Source organism: Orycteropus afer, unplaced genomic scaffold (assembly GCF_000298275.1).
Source record: "Orycteropus afer afer isolate SDZICR_OR568_19922 unplaced genomic scaffold, OryAfe1.0 scaffold00709, whole genome shotgun sequence".
NCBI lineage: Eukaryota > Metazoa > Chordata > Mammalia > Tubulidentata > Orycteropodidae > Orycteropus > Orycteropus afer.
Genome location: NW_006922296.1, coordinates 616152 through 631047, shown reverse-complemented (window position 1 = coordinate 631047; position 14896 = coordinate 616152). Strand labels below are relative to the sequence as shown.

Below are 14896 nucleotides of genomic sequence, written 5' to 3'. Positions count from 1 at the left end.
AATTTTGGCTTTGAGCCTATAAAAAGCAAAAATTGATATCGTTCTGTAACACTGTCTGGATACAATATTCGTTTGAGTCTGGGAATAGATGGCCAGAGAATGAGAGTCTGAACTATGATATTATTATGCAGTTAGACTCATTTTGCAAGAAAGATCAAAAGTTGGAAGAACTGCTTCACCTGGAGTTATTTATGGCCTTATTTCAAAACAAGCATTTACAGAGACAGTGCAGGGTGATGGTTGTATGGCCTAAAAGGAAAGTGGATTTTAAAGGTGTCCTTCAGGACTCTGAAGACCCTTACATTGACTTCGTTCTCCCCCATCTGTCCCTCCCCCATGCCTCCCCGAGTCAAGAGACAACTCATCTATGATTCCACCATTTAAACCTAGGGGAGTTTTAAATTCAGAACCTCCTAAAACTCCAATGGTGTTATATCCCCCTTTACCTGATAGTACCCAAGATGCCTTTCAGAAAGTGGGTGCCCCTCAAGAAATAGTCTCCTCTGCACACACTCAGAGTGGTGTACAATTTGGCCAGGGGTCTAATCCAGGTCCGTCAGGGCAATACCCATTATGGCAGGTTCCAACCGGCTTAGATTATCAAGGGAATCCTGGAGGTTTCATTTGGACTCATGTGCCATTCACCACGGCTGACTTATTAAATTGGGAAAACACGATGCTCACTTACAAGGAGAATCCAAAGCAGAAGGAGACTTTAATCACCTCCATATTTTCAGTTCATCATTCCAATTGAGTTAATATTAATATGTTATTGACTACCTTGCTCACCCCTGAAGAGAGGCAGATGAAATTAGAAAAACTAGAAAGGAGGCTGACAGACCTCACAACCTCCAGCCTGAAAATATAGTCAGGGCCCCTAGCCATCAGGCAGTACCAGGACAGATCCAGAATGGGATCAAAATGACCCAGGGGACACAGCTAAGTTGGCCCACATGAAATAATGCATTATTGTAGGGAGCTCTGGTAGCATAGTGCCTAAGGCACTTGACTGCTAACCAGAAGGCTTGTGGTTCAAACCCACCAGCCACTCCTCGGAAGGAAGGTCGGGCAATCCTACTTCCATAGTGATACTGCCTCGGAAACCCAAAGAGGGGTCGCTATGAGTCGGGGCTGACTCGATGGCAAACAACAACAACAACAAAAGGTTTCAGAAGGGGGCCCAAAAGCAGATTAATGCCCACGAAATTCAGGAATTACAAAAAGACCCCAAGGAAAATCCTTCTACTTTCCTTGAATGGGTGTATGAGGCCGACTGCCAATACACTGACACCGACACAGATGGCCCCCAGAACACTAGTATTATCAACTTAACTTTTATAAGCCAGAGCACCCCTGCTATATGGTGTAAACTCTAAAAATTAGAAGTAGGACTGGGTATGAACACTTCTCAACTTGTAGAGATTGTTTTCAAGGTCTATAATAACCGAGACCAAGAGCAGGAGAAGCAGAAGCAAAGAGACATGAAGCAAAAGGCTGCCCTGCTAGCTGCTGCCCTGGGAGGCCTGCCACAAAGTCAAACCTACCAGGTAAGTCCCCATGGGCACCCAATGAATAGAAAGGGAGCAAATCAAGCTCCTCCTCCAGGAGGCTGACCAACAAAGTTGGGGCCTCAACAGTGTGCTTACTGCAGGAAGGATGGGAACTGAAAGAGGAAGTGCCCAAAAAAAGCCCTCCAAAACCAACCAAAAGGGGCCCAGCAGATGGTAAGTACAGCTGACAGCAATCAAGAATGACGGGGGGGGGGTGACAGGGGAGGGCAGGGGCTCCGTTGCAGACTGGAAAAATTCCTATCTCCCACGAGGAGCCATGGTGGCAGTTATTATGAGAAAACAGCCTATTGAATTTTTACTGGAAACAGGGGCAACATACCCAGTCCTAAATATCCCCAACGCCCTTTGTCTCACAAGATTACGAGCAATACTAGAGTTTCAGTAATGTAAAAATTTTCTTCAACCTCTTGAATGCCAGGTGGGGAGTACTGTATTAACTCGAAGTTTTTCAAACATCCCTGAATGCTCTGCTCCTCTTTTGGGATGAGACTTGCTAACCAAGTTAAATACTCACATTACTTTCTCAGCTAACAAGCCCCAAGTGGATGTTAACCCCAACCAAGCATGGGCCCTACAGACAACCTCCTGCAATTATCTGCTGCTGTGGACTACAGAAGCCCTAGGCAGAGCTGTCACTGCAAGCAGCACTTGTTATGGAAAATTGCCCTGTATGCTTGGCTAAATAAAGTTATTGCAGGACCAAATCTGTACAAAACCATCCAAAAGGTGACACAAGGCTGCATGATCTGAGCCAATAACAATCTAAAGTGCAGCCCACCTCCAGTGGTAAAAGGAGTTCAAGCAAGAGGACTAGGCCCATGCAAAGACTTGCAGGTAAAATTTACAGCCCCTGGAAAAATCAAGTACCTGTTAGTACTTACAGATACTTTCACTGGATGGGTGGAAGCCTTTCCCTGCCTCATGGAAAAGTAGCAGAGGTGAGTAAACCCTATTAAGGAAAATTATCCCCAATTTGGCTTGTTAGTCCTGATTCAAAGTAATAATGGGGGAGCATTTGTATTCCAAATAGTCCAACAAGTAACAGAACTTACATTCCTCATGGAGAGCCCAATTGACAGGGAAAACTGAGAAGGTGAACCACACTTTTAAGACACTGACTGAAATGTGCCAAGAGACCAACTTATCTTGGATAAAACTTTTACTCTTGTCCTCTTGCAGGTCTGCGTTGCCCCCAGAAGCAGGCTTAAGTTAAGCCCATATGAAATATTATATGGGAGACCATTTTCTAGAGTGTGGCACCCCAGTTTTGCAGAAGAGGGAGACCTTAAAATTGTTAAGGAATTAGATATTTTAAAGCATGTGTAAATTTTGTCTGCAGCATTAAAGATTATTAACCAGTTTGCTTACAGTAGGTTGTTGTATCCTACAGATACTCACCTTCATAGCTTCTGTTCATGTGACTGGGTCCTGCTGAAGGAGTGGAGTGACTGGACTCCCCAGAGCCAGCTCCAGGCCAAATGAACTGGGCCTTATGAAGTATTGCTGACAACACATTCCTCAGCCAAACTGAAGGGAGTCTGCCCTTGGATACATCATACCTGATTGAGAATAGCACCAGACAATGCTGAAAACCCTCCTGAACCTATAACTAAATTTTATTCTACAGGGAGCAGCCTGTGGGACAGGGAGACTCAGGAGGGCCTGACCACCTGAATACTGATGTCCCCAGCAACCTAGAGTGGAATATATTTGTGAACCTATCAAGGATCTTAAGGTTTCATTTAAAAGGAAACCTGTTCTAGGTTAAAACATGAATGTGATTTTGATCAGCTCAATGATAGTTTTATCCCTACCCTCTTCTGAAGGAGGATGGAAGTCTAATACTCTCATAAAACTCCAACAAGCCCTATTAAACCACACACCTTGGACTAATAATTGCTGAGTGTATGCCCACTCTCCTTCACATGGAGCACAGGGTTTGCCTATCATCCCTGTCCCCTTACATTTAGAATACTGGGCCAGAGATGAAGGGGCCAATATAATCAATTCTAACAAAAGTTCCTCTATGGTAAAATATGATGTATTTAAGTCTCAAACTTTGGCCACCTTATGTATACATTGGACCCCTTCTAGGCCAACAGTTTCTGTAGGGAAATGGGCACAGTGCAACCAGACCTGGTCCTTTTATATGCCGAACCATACCTGGGTTAATGAAAATAGTACTGTTATAGAACATAATGCCCCCATTAAAAATATGTCTAATAGGACAGGCATCACTCTGATTGATCAGAGCATTGCTAGGACTATTTTTCAGTTCCCTCCTACTGCTTATTCCCTCCACCATCCAGGGCTATATTGGTTATGTGAGCATACTGCCTTTAAAACTTGGCCAGTTGGTCATGAAGGCACCTTCACTCCAGGGTGGATCTGGAGAGGGGGAATGCATTTCCTGCGATTAGAAGAACTTTTGCATTCTGCCCGTCCTATCTACCAGTGTAGTCCACCTGATCTAACTTGGAATGCTTTGGAAAAGGCCCAACAAATTTTAATTCCTAGGATGGGTGTTGGGAAAAATTATAATGACCTCCATCTTTTATACCAATTTGTTTAGAATGTTTCTGTTTCCCTAGAGTCAATAGCTAACTCTCCCTCTGATATAATTTCTGCACTCCAAACTGAAATAATCTCTATCCAGACTGTTGTGCTTCAGAATTGGGCAGCTCTGGACCTTATGCTAGTAGCACATGGAGGAGTATGTATATACATCAATGCCACCTGTTGCATTAGTTAATGCATCAGGACAGATAGAACAAGATCAACAGGTTATTCATCGCACCACTCGTAAATTGCAACAGGACAGGGAAACTATATGACATAATTTAACACCCACCTTTGAGATAGACATTTCTTGGCTCACCTCTTGGTTACCCAATTTAAGGTGACTGAGATCCTTATTTGTTATAACATTCCTCATATTAACATTAACACTTTTTATTTGTTGTTCTATTCAATGTCTACCTAACTACTTATCTGTCTTCCAGCCCCCCCAAATTACAGGGTATTCTACAGGCACCCCTAGTCTCTTCTCCCTGGACTATAGCCAGAAAAGTCCAAGAGCTATCTAAACTACGAGAGACTTGTTAACTAAGGATTGAGTTCCACCATCTTCATTCCCAGTCAGTAGGAAGTAGCTAGAGTGAGTCATCTCCCCATTCCCCAAGAATGTGGAACAGTAACCACTCAAAGAGGGGATTGAAACTGAGTGGAGCCAAAGTTCAGCCTGCATCCCTGGTTGGAGACAAATAAGTAAGCATAGTAACTCAGTTCCTTAAGAACGGAATAGGATGAAAGCTCAACTATTCCCCCTACTCTGGTTAAGACAGATAGGACCCTGGTTGGAAACAAATAAGCAGACATAATAACTCAGTTTCTTAAGAACTGAATGGAATAAAAAGTCAATTTACACATTCTTTCAAGCTATTTTCCCTAGAAACAGGTGATAAGCACATTAATGTGTCTCAGGAGACAACTTGAAAACTAACCTTGGCCTGTAGACATGCACAGTGAGACAAACAGAAACAAAGTTGCTGGGAACTGACATTCTCCTCTCTGCCTAAGCCTTGATTAGCTGATGACAGGAAGCTGGTGTGACTCATCTGGTGCACAAGCACACTGCATTAAAAAACGACTGTCCCTTTAAACTGAGGCAAAGGAAATTTCAGCCAATCATCAACTATTTCACGCCCAAATTCTTGATATTTTTATGACTATGTATAACCCTGTCTCCTGAAACTTACAAAAACTGTAATTCAATTTAGATTTGGGGAGTCAGATTTGGGTACGGACCCGTCTCCTTGAATTGCTGCTTTGCAATAAATAATTTTCTCTCCTCATAATCACTCAGTGTGTGAACTGTTTTGGTCTGACTGTGCACCAGGCAGGGACCCTCCTTTGGTCTGATTTCACCAGAAACCCCAAAGAAAAAATAGACAAGCAGCCCAATGCTATGCTACTACGTTTGTGGCACAAACTCAGACTTGATTAGCAGTTCAATCCCTTAAAGGAGGGGGAGCCCATCCAATCCACTGTTTCCCTGGTTTGGCAGGCCCCTGCCCCACTAGACTAGGAATCAGGCAGAGATTCTCTGCTAATGCATAGAGGGTAATGGGGGATCAGAGGCCACATATGGAATTAACCACAGAATACCCACAAAATGCTGGCTCTGGTTGACACTGCAGTGGAATGTACCCTAAAAAATGTAATATTAAAAGGTTTCATGGCTCTTTAAGTGCTGTAGATAGATATGGTGGAAGCACAAAAAGGGTGAGGGAGGTAAAACTCACCCTGTGACTAGGGCAATTACCCACTCAGGAGTATATTGCATACATATCTCCACACCTGAGAATATCTTAGGAATTGATGTCTTAGAAGGATTTACATTGTTCTTCACCATCAGTGAATTTAGATAAAGGGTAAGAGCTATTAATACTATTGTTAGAACTGCTGGTGGGACTGTAAAATGATACAACTACTGTGGAAAGCAGTATGGTGATTCCTTAGAGAGCTGGAATTAGAAATACCATTTGACCCATCAAATCCATTACTAGATATATATCCTAAAGAAGTGAGAGCCAGGACAAGAACAGATATATGCATACTCATGTTCATCACAACACTATTTATAATAGCAAAACGATGGAAAACACCTAGGTGCCCATCAACAGAAGAATGGATAACCAAACTATGGTACATACACACAATGGAATACTATCAACACTAAAGAATAATGTAGAATTTGTGAAACACTGCATAACATGGATGACCTTGGAGGACATTATGCTGAGTGTAATAAGTCAATCACAGAAGAACAAATATAGTTCATTATCATAAAAAGTCAAAGGAAAGGTTTATATATGGAAGGAAACTTTCTTTGTTGGTTACTAGGAGTTTGTGTGAGGCGAGGGAGGTAACACTGCAAAAAAAAGAAAATTCATTGACCCATGTCACTTTAGTTTTGAGTGTTTCACTGTATATAAATTACATTTCAATAAAATGTATTTTTTTGAAAAAGTACTGTTGTTAGAGGCTTGGCTAAATGGAGTCTTATGGTTCTATTGCTCTCCACCTGACTAGTCCATGTCAGACAGTACCACCTCCTGGGCAGACTTAAGGAGATCACCACCACTATCAAGGAACTAGCCAGGGTGGGTATAATTAAATGGACATGAAGTCCTTTGAATATTCTGGTTTGGCCAGTAAAAAAGCCTGATGGTTTGCGGAGTATGCAGTGACCTACTGGAAATTGAATAAAGTCACCCCACAACTACATGCAGCAGTACCTAACATAGCCCAATTACTCAACTCAATGGAGAGCATTTAGGGACTTACCATTTTGTTTTGGGCATAGCTAATGCCTTCTTTAGCATTTCTATTACTCCAGAGAGCCAAGATCAATTTGCTTTTGAATGGAAAGGGGAACACTGGAGTTTCACCATCCTTCCCATGAGGTATTTACACAGTCCCATGCTGTGCCATGGACTAGTGGCCCAGGACTTGCAGCTGTGAGTGAAACCCAAAGGTGTCACTGTCTTCCATTATACTGATGATGTTATGCTAACCTCTAATGATTTGTCTTCATTAGAAGAATTAGCTCCCAAATTGATCTAGCATTCGGAAAACCAAGGATGGGCAGTCAATACCAGTAAGTTTCAGGGGCCTGGATTATCTGTCAAATTCTTAGGTGTTATTTGGTTAGGTAAGACAAAAGCTTTACCCCCTGCCATCATTGATAATGTTAATGCCTGCCCTACCCCTACTAATATTAAGTCATTACAAGTATCCTAAGGTTATTGGTATACTAAAGGCCTTTCATTCCCCACCTGACTCAACTATTACTGCCTCTCTACAAGCCAGCTAAAAAGGGAACAGCTTGGGACTAGGGCTTTGAACAGGAGCATGCCTTCCAGGCAGCAAAGGTGGCTGTTCAAGAAATTAAGGCTTTAGTGGTCATTCAGCTGGGTTCCCGATACAAATGAAATATTCCTAGCTATTCTGAGGGCTTTGGGTGGGGACTGTAGCAATGGCAACAGGGTAGATGAAACCCATTGGAGTTCTGGTTGCAGTTACGGAAAGGGGCCAAGCAAATATAGTCCCCTGGAGCAGCATATTTGTGCTGCTTATCAAAGCCTATGGCACATAGAAGACATTACTAAAGAGGCTGATGGGTTAAAGAATTCAGCAAGCCCCAATCAGGGTGGCACAGACTAATACCTTTTCTCAATGGCATGCATACCTACAGCAGCACAGCAACTTGTCAAACAGCCCCTTGAGTGTGGAACTACATCAAATATTAGGTCCAGTAACTTATGTTGCTGAGGAGGGGACCTGAATAGAAGATCCAGCTCCTGTGTCCCTGTGGTAGTTCAGTTTGTGTGTCAGCTTGGCTGGGCCTGGTTGAGTGGCTGGGCAGCTGGATGTAGTATTCCCCATGATGAGACTGGTAATCAACTCCATGGTGGAATCAACTGGGAGCAGCTGAGTAGATACCTTAGGGAATGTGGTCTGCGTCCTGTATATAAGCAGAAGCCTTGGGGAATGGTCTCTAGCTTATGGCATCTTGAACCCTGCATGTAGCCATGTCATTCGTTGTTCAGCAGACTGCCGTGCTCTATCAACCTTGGGACCTACAGTGGACTTGAATCAATGGCCTGCCGTGTGATTTGGTAATATCAGGTTTGTGCCTTTTTATTTTGTCAACCTTGGGCTTGGCAGCCTCAGCATCCAGTAACTGTCTAAGTGAAGAAAAGCCTCTAGTTTCAGTGGGCTGGGAGCTGGAGGCAGAGCTAAAGCCCAAAGCTGAGGGGCTTTCACCCAGCCCCTAGAGCCTGGCACTTTGAACTTGGACTTAAAGCTTCCAAACTGTAAGTGAATAAACTCCTATTTGTTAAGGCCATCCCATTTGTGGCATATTTCTTGTCAGAGTGGCACTAGGTAACCAGAACAGTCCCCTACCCACATAAAATAAGGAAATGGCTCTACACCACTGAATGTTTGGTATACCAATGGGTCAGCCAGGGGCAATCCTCCCAGATGGACAGTTATAACAGTCTAACCCAGCTCAGAAGCCATCTGAATAAATCAAGGGGATGAACAAAGTAGCCAATGGGCTGAACTATGTGCTGCATAAATGGTGTTAATGCATAAATCTAACCTCATAACCTTATGCAGAGACAGCTAAGTTGTATACAGGGGACTCACACTATGGATGCATGACTGACACAACAAAAATTGGAAGATTACTGCCCACCCTCTTTGGGGCAAAAATATATGGAAAGACATTTATGAATGGATTTATGGACTCTAGGTCACTGTTTTCCCCATTGTTCCCATCGCCCTCTGAGTCCTCAAGAAAACCTATAGGCCAACAAACTGGCTCAAGTACAAGCCCTGACCCTCAATGTCCCACCTGATGATGTAGCCCAATAGTTACACCATAAAACTGGCCATAAAGGATATCAGATTCTATTGACGATAGCTAAAGACATGGGCTTCCCTGTTACTATGTCTCAAATTCAACAGGCCTGTGATGACTGCACTGCCTGTGCCCTGGGAAGGAAATGACAGGTGCCTAGAAAGATGGCACACATCCCATGGGCTAGTAACTTTGCCCAGTGGTGGCAAGTCAACTATATAGGACCCATATCCCTTTCAGACAAGTGTCACTTCACCTTGACCTGTGTAGAAACTGCAACTGGTTTGCTGCAGGCATATCTATGCAAATGAGTGACCCAATACTCGACCATAAGAGGTCTTACCTGGCTCCTTGCCTCCTGTGGCACCCCTACAGACATCAACAGAGACCAAGGAAGCCATTTCACTGGGCGTGAGGTACAAGATTGGGAGGACACCAATGACATTACCTGGCATTTCCACCTGCCACATAAGCCCATGGCTGCTGGCCTGATAGAGCAGATGAATGGTCTCCTGAAGCAGGCCCTCTGATGGAACACCCACTCTCTACAGAAGGAATGGAGAAACACATTGACAGTGGAACTGGATCCCTTCCCAGTCATGTCTCCCATACTGAGTAGTATTTCTTTTACATGTTGGAGTCAAACCCAGTATAAAATATTTTCCTTAATTAAGAAGCAAATTAACATTACCTATCCTCTAAGCTATGCAGTATGGGGCAGTGTTAATTAGTTAAATGCTTTGTCTGTACAACTGAATTTTATTTCACCTTGGTGTGTGGAGTGCCCCTCTAAAAAATACAAGCAAGAATATGGGGTTGCTGCCCTGACATTTTTGTAATCATACTATCACTATCAATAATACTATATTATTAACCAAACCAAACTCACTGACATTGAGCAGGTTCTGACTCATAGCAACCCCACCTTAGGTTTCCGAGGTGGTATCTTTATGGAAGTAGATTGCCTAATCTTCCTTCCTAGGAGTGGCTGTTGGGTTTGACTAGCCAGCCTTCTGGTTAGCAATCAAACGCCTTAGGCACTGTATTGTTAGGGAGACAAAATAATTCATGTCTTGGGGCTTTCCCTGTCCCTGAGGAATGGCTCTGGATGTGTGCTGATCATGGATGGCCTTACTACCTTATAACTAGACAGGAAGATGCACCTAGGGATATCCATATACCCCTAGGACAGTTTATACCACTCTGCCAACCAGACCCTCCAATGGGATGCCTTCTTTTATTGTATAGACGCCAACGTAGAACTAATTGATAGTTCTCCCCATTAGCCATATTTAACCCAGGAATAGCTACTATTGATGTGGAATAGCAAGGAAAGGCTTTGACCAAACACCTCACCACCACATTAAATGTGACTGGTCATGCAGTTTCTTTGTTATCTGCAGAAACCACTCAAATGAAAAAAGTAGTTTTATGAAACAGAATGGTATTAAACATACTTGATTAATAGTGTGATTATAATTAGGTGTATAAATGCAAAAATCTATATGAATTAAAGCATAAATTCTTCCCTTATGCTTTAATTCATACAGATAGCTGCATTTATACACCTAATTATAATCACACTATTAATCAAGTCTTAAAACATATGCAATAGGAGATCTGGTGATTGGGCTTGGCAGCCTCAGCAGTCAGCAGCTGTCTGAGTGAAGAAAAGCCTCTAGCTTCAGTGGGCTGGGAGCTGGAGGCAGAGCTAAAGCCCAAAGCTGAGGGGCTTTCACCCAGCCCCTAGAGCCTGGCACTTTGAACTTGGACTTAAAGCTTCCAAACTGTAAGAGAATAAACTCCTATTTGTTAAGGCCATCCCATAATTCAAATGCCTAAGGCATTCAACTGCTAACCAGAAGGCTGGTAGTTTAAACCCACCAGCTATTCCTCAGAAGGAAGACTGGGCAATCTACTTCCATTGAGATAATGCCTCAAAAACCCAAGGAGGGGTCGCTATGAGTTGGAATTGACTTGATGGCAGTGAGTTTGGTTTTTGTTTTTGTTAAAACATATACAAACTCATGTAACTGCTATCCAACAATTATCTGAAGACCCCATAAATTCTTGGATAAACCATTTGCCCACTAGATTGTGACATTTCTTATATGGAATTATAGGTATAATTAATATATGTCTTTTCTTGTATTGTGGAATATATTGTATTTGTGGAATTTAGTTACAGTGCTCCAGCTCCTGGGTCCAAGGGATTCATGGGAAGAAGGGTGTACAGATTCTGAGGGCCATTTTGGGACACTGGGGTGGAGTGTATGGAGCATTTGCCCCAAAGTTCCCCCAAATGGCTCCTGAGCTACATCTTGTTTGGTCAAGAGAGGTTTGCTAACTCACTTCCCCCAATGTCAGTGGGGGCCCTTCTTTAGAATAGTTACAACCCATTAAATTGCCGACAGCAGCATCTTATCAGAGTGTACCACAGGTGGTGGTCAGAAGACATTTTCCAGGACCCCTACTAGCCTGGGATTTTTGCCATCCTGTCTAAGATTCAACATGCAGCCCCAATGCCCAGCTCCGCAAACACAGGCATAAATGTCCCTGGAAAGTGGGAGGGGGTCAATGGTCACCTGGACTTGGACTATCCTGCCCTGCCACTGGCCACTCACCATCTGCAGACATGTAAGCTTCCTCTCTGCTATTACATTGTAAACTCTCTGCTTTACTCTAAGCTTAGTTTCCTTACAGTAAATTTCTTATGTCTCTGAGCATGCCTCTGGGTAAGTTTTTTGGTTACCACATATATACTCAGGAGGAGGTCTTAGCCTCCTTTGGTAATTCCCAAAACAGGTGTCTATGCATGTGCAAGAGACAGAGAAAGTTATTTTGTGCCCAGAACATGGAGAAGGTGTCTCTGATAAGGAGAACGAACTAGAAGAAAGAGAGTGAGAATTTCCAGCCTCATTATCAGAGAATGTTCTTGACCCAAGGCCTTTATTAGGCAGCCTGCATGGGAGGCATAAAACCAAAAAACAAAGACACAACTCATTGCCATGAAGTTGACTATGATTCATAGTGACCTCTACCGGGGTTTCTGAAGTGGTATCTCTATGGAAGTACATTGCCCAGACTTCCTCTGGAGGAGTGGCTTGTGGATGTGAACCAAGAGTCTTCTGATTAGCAGTCAAATATCTTAGGCATATGCTACCAGAGACAATTCCCCCAACACATTTATATAATATTCTGGAAAAGGTAACTCCATATGCACAGAGAAGAGATCGTTGTTGAATGACAAGAAGGTTTGACTTCAAAAGGGTACTATAAATTACTTTTGCTTAGGAGGAAACAGTTCTGTATCTTGATTATGGGAGCAGTTACACCAATCTATGCATTTGTCAAAGCTCATAAAACTATGCACCAAAAAGATGACATTCTAACCAGAAGGCTGGTTCAAACTCACTAGTCACTCCTCAGAAGGAAGGTTGGGCAATCTACTTCCATAGTGATACTGCCTTGGAAACCCAAGGAGGGGTCACTATGAGTTGCTCCAACTCGATGGCAATGTGTTTGGTTTTGGTTTTGTTAATCTCAATGAATGGTATCTTACAAGCTGTTTCTTAAATATTTTAATTTCTTTCAATTCTCATAATAGAATTTTTCATACATTTATTATACACTTGCATTTTATGTTTTCTTTGCATTACTGTTAAGTTTTAACCCATTTGAAGTTTTTCTTTCTATTGATTTTGAGTTCCTTATAAGTTTGTTAATAAATCTTATCTTTCAAATGGTAAAAATATAATCTATTTACTTTTTAAAAAATTGTAACCAAGATGTTTACTATTTGTATAATAAATTTAACTGATTAAATTTTAACATTAGAAAAAATTAATTAAATTTAAAAATGGGCAATAGCAATTCCTTTCCTCATATCACTTTATGCATCAAGAAATGGGTTCTATTTCCCATAATTCTGAATCATCACTGGCCTTGGGGCTTGCTTTTACTACTAGAATGTGTTAGATGTCTCAGCCTTGTCTTTAGGAGTGTGGCAACTTCCATGTTTCCTTTTGAATGTATTTAATTAAAAATAATAATCTTCATAAAGGTCAGGGACTTCAGGTAAGATGATGGAATAGGCAGAGAAGCTACACAGACCCTCTTCAATAAAGAAAAGACAAACGTATCAACAGAGATATAGATGATAATTCTGCAGCCTTGAGCTTTGAAAGGAAGTATACAGAAGTGGATTAGGCACCAACTAGTGGAAAAACCTGAATGAAAACAGTAGTATGGAAATGGATAGAGCTACAGACCATCAGCTACTCTGATGGCACCAGCAGCCTGAATATTTTCAAGTAGTGCTGAGATCTGAGAATTGACCTAAAAATCAGCCCTGGTCACCAAGAACTGCAGTGATGACTGTGCTAGTGGCCTATGACAAGGAAGGAAAACAGCAAGGAGAGAGACAACTGAGCTTTGGACTTTTGACTGTCCAGAAGGCACAGCCATTTTGATTGTTTACAAGTGGTGGCCATTTTGGATATTTAAAGTGTAAACATTCTCATTCGAATTCCAGGGATCTAAGAAAAGGATCATTTGCCAAGGGTGGCAGGGACATACAGGAGGTTGACAATGGGAAAGGAGACAGGTGGTGAGTGTATAAGTGCTGCCAACTAGCGAAAAGAGAAGCACAATAACCTGCATACTTGATAACATCTAAACAAAACAAAGAAAATGAAAATAGTAGGCAAGTCACTCCAACATAAAATCATCAATTAAATATAAACACAAAAATGTCACAGTGTTTCTGAGATGACCATAACAGTCCACAAAAAGAAGCAAGATAAATAAGCAGAAATAAAGGGCCAGGATACAGACCCAGAAGATACAGATACATCCCTGAGGAAGAAGCAGAATGGGAACTCCCTGATAAGGAAGTTAAAACAATTATATTTAAGTACCATCAACAGATTAAGAAACAGATCAAAGAAAATACTGACATGATTGAGGAAAACACAGAGAAAACCATAGAACAATTTCAGAAGACAATGTTGTTGTTGTTGTTATGTGCCATTGAGTTAGGCCCAACTCATAGCAACCCATCCTTGGGTTTCCAAGGCGATATCACTACAGAAGTAGATTGCCCAATCTTCCTTCCAAGCAGTGGCTGGTGGGTTTGAACCACCAGCCTTCTGGTTAGCAGTCAAGTGCCTTAGGCACTATGCTACCAGAGCTCCTCAGAAGACAATACAAGAACAAAATCACAAAATAAGTGAAAATTAGAAATGGCACAAAATCTACAGATAGAAATCCAGAATATTAATACTAAGCCCTTAGAAACAGCTAACACACTGAACAGGCAAAGGAGTAAAATTGAATCAATGGAAGACAGAATTAGGGAAATTGAAGACAAATACCTCAATAATTCTTTGGAGAGGGATCAATCACAAAAAAGATCAAAACAAAACAAAGAAAGCCTAAGGTTCATGTGGGATACCATCAAAAGGAATAACCTACATATATTCGGAATTCCAGAACAGGAAGAGACAAATAAAACCATAGAGAAAATTGTTGAAGATTTGTTGGAAGAGAATTTCCCTTGTATGATGAAAGATGAGAATAAATCCATTCAAGAAGTCCAATGAACCCCAAACAGGATAGACCCCAAAAGAAAATCACCAAGACATATCATCATCAAACTCACCAAAACAAAAGACAAAGAAAGAATCCTAAAAGCAGCATGGAAAAAACAAAACTTTACCTCTAAGAGGCAACCGAAAAAAAGCCAGGAACCCCAGAGAATCTTCTGCTCTTTGAACAGAATATTTCAAAGAACAGCTCGAGTAGACAAAGCCAATTACTATAATGAAATGTGCAAAGACCTGGAGTCTGAAAACCAAAAGGGAAGAACACGCTCGGCATTTCTCAAACTGAA

At 41.9% G+C, this 14896-nt stretch overlaps 1 protein-coding gene across 1 annotated transcript in view; it reads left to right on the top strand.

Moving 5' to 3' along the window:
* Positions 1 to 1397: 1397 nt before the first annotated feature.
* LOC103211205 (zinc finger protein 33B) overlaps positions 1398 to 14896 on the top strand; it is a 117482-nt gene continuing 103983 nt past the window's right edge. The window contains exon 1 of the mRNA XM_042783164.1: positions 1398 to 1547. Coding sequence (XP_042639098.1) covers positions 1398 to 1547 — 150 coding nt within the window. The remainder of the gene's footprint in view (positions 1548 to 14896) is intronic.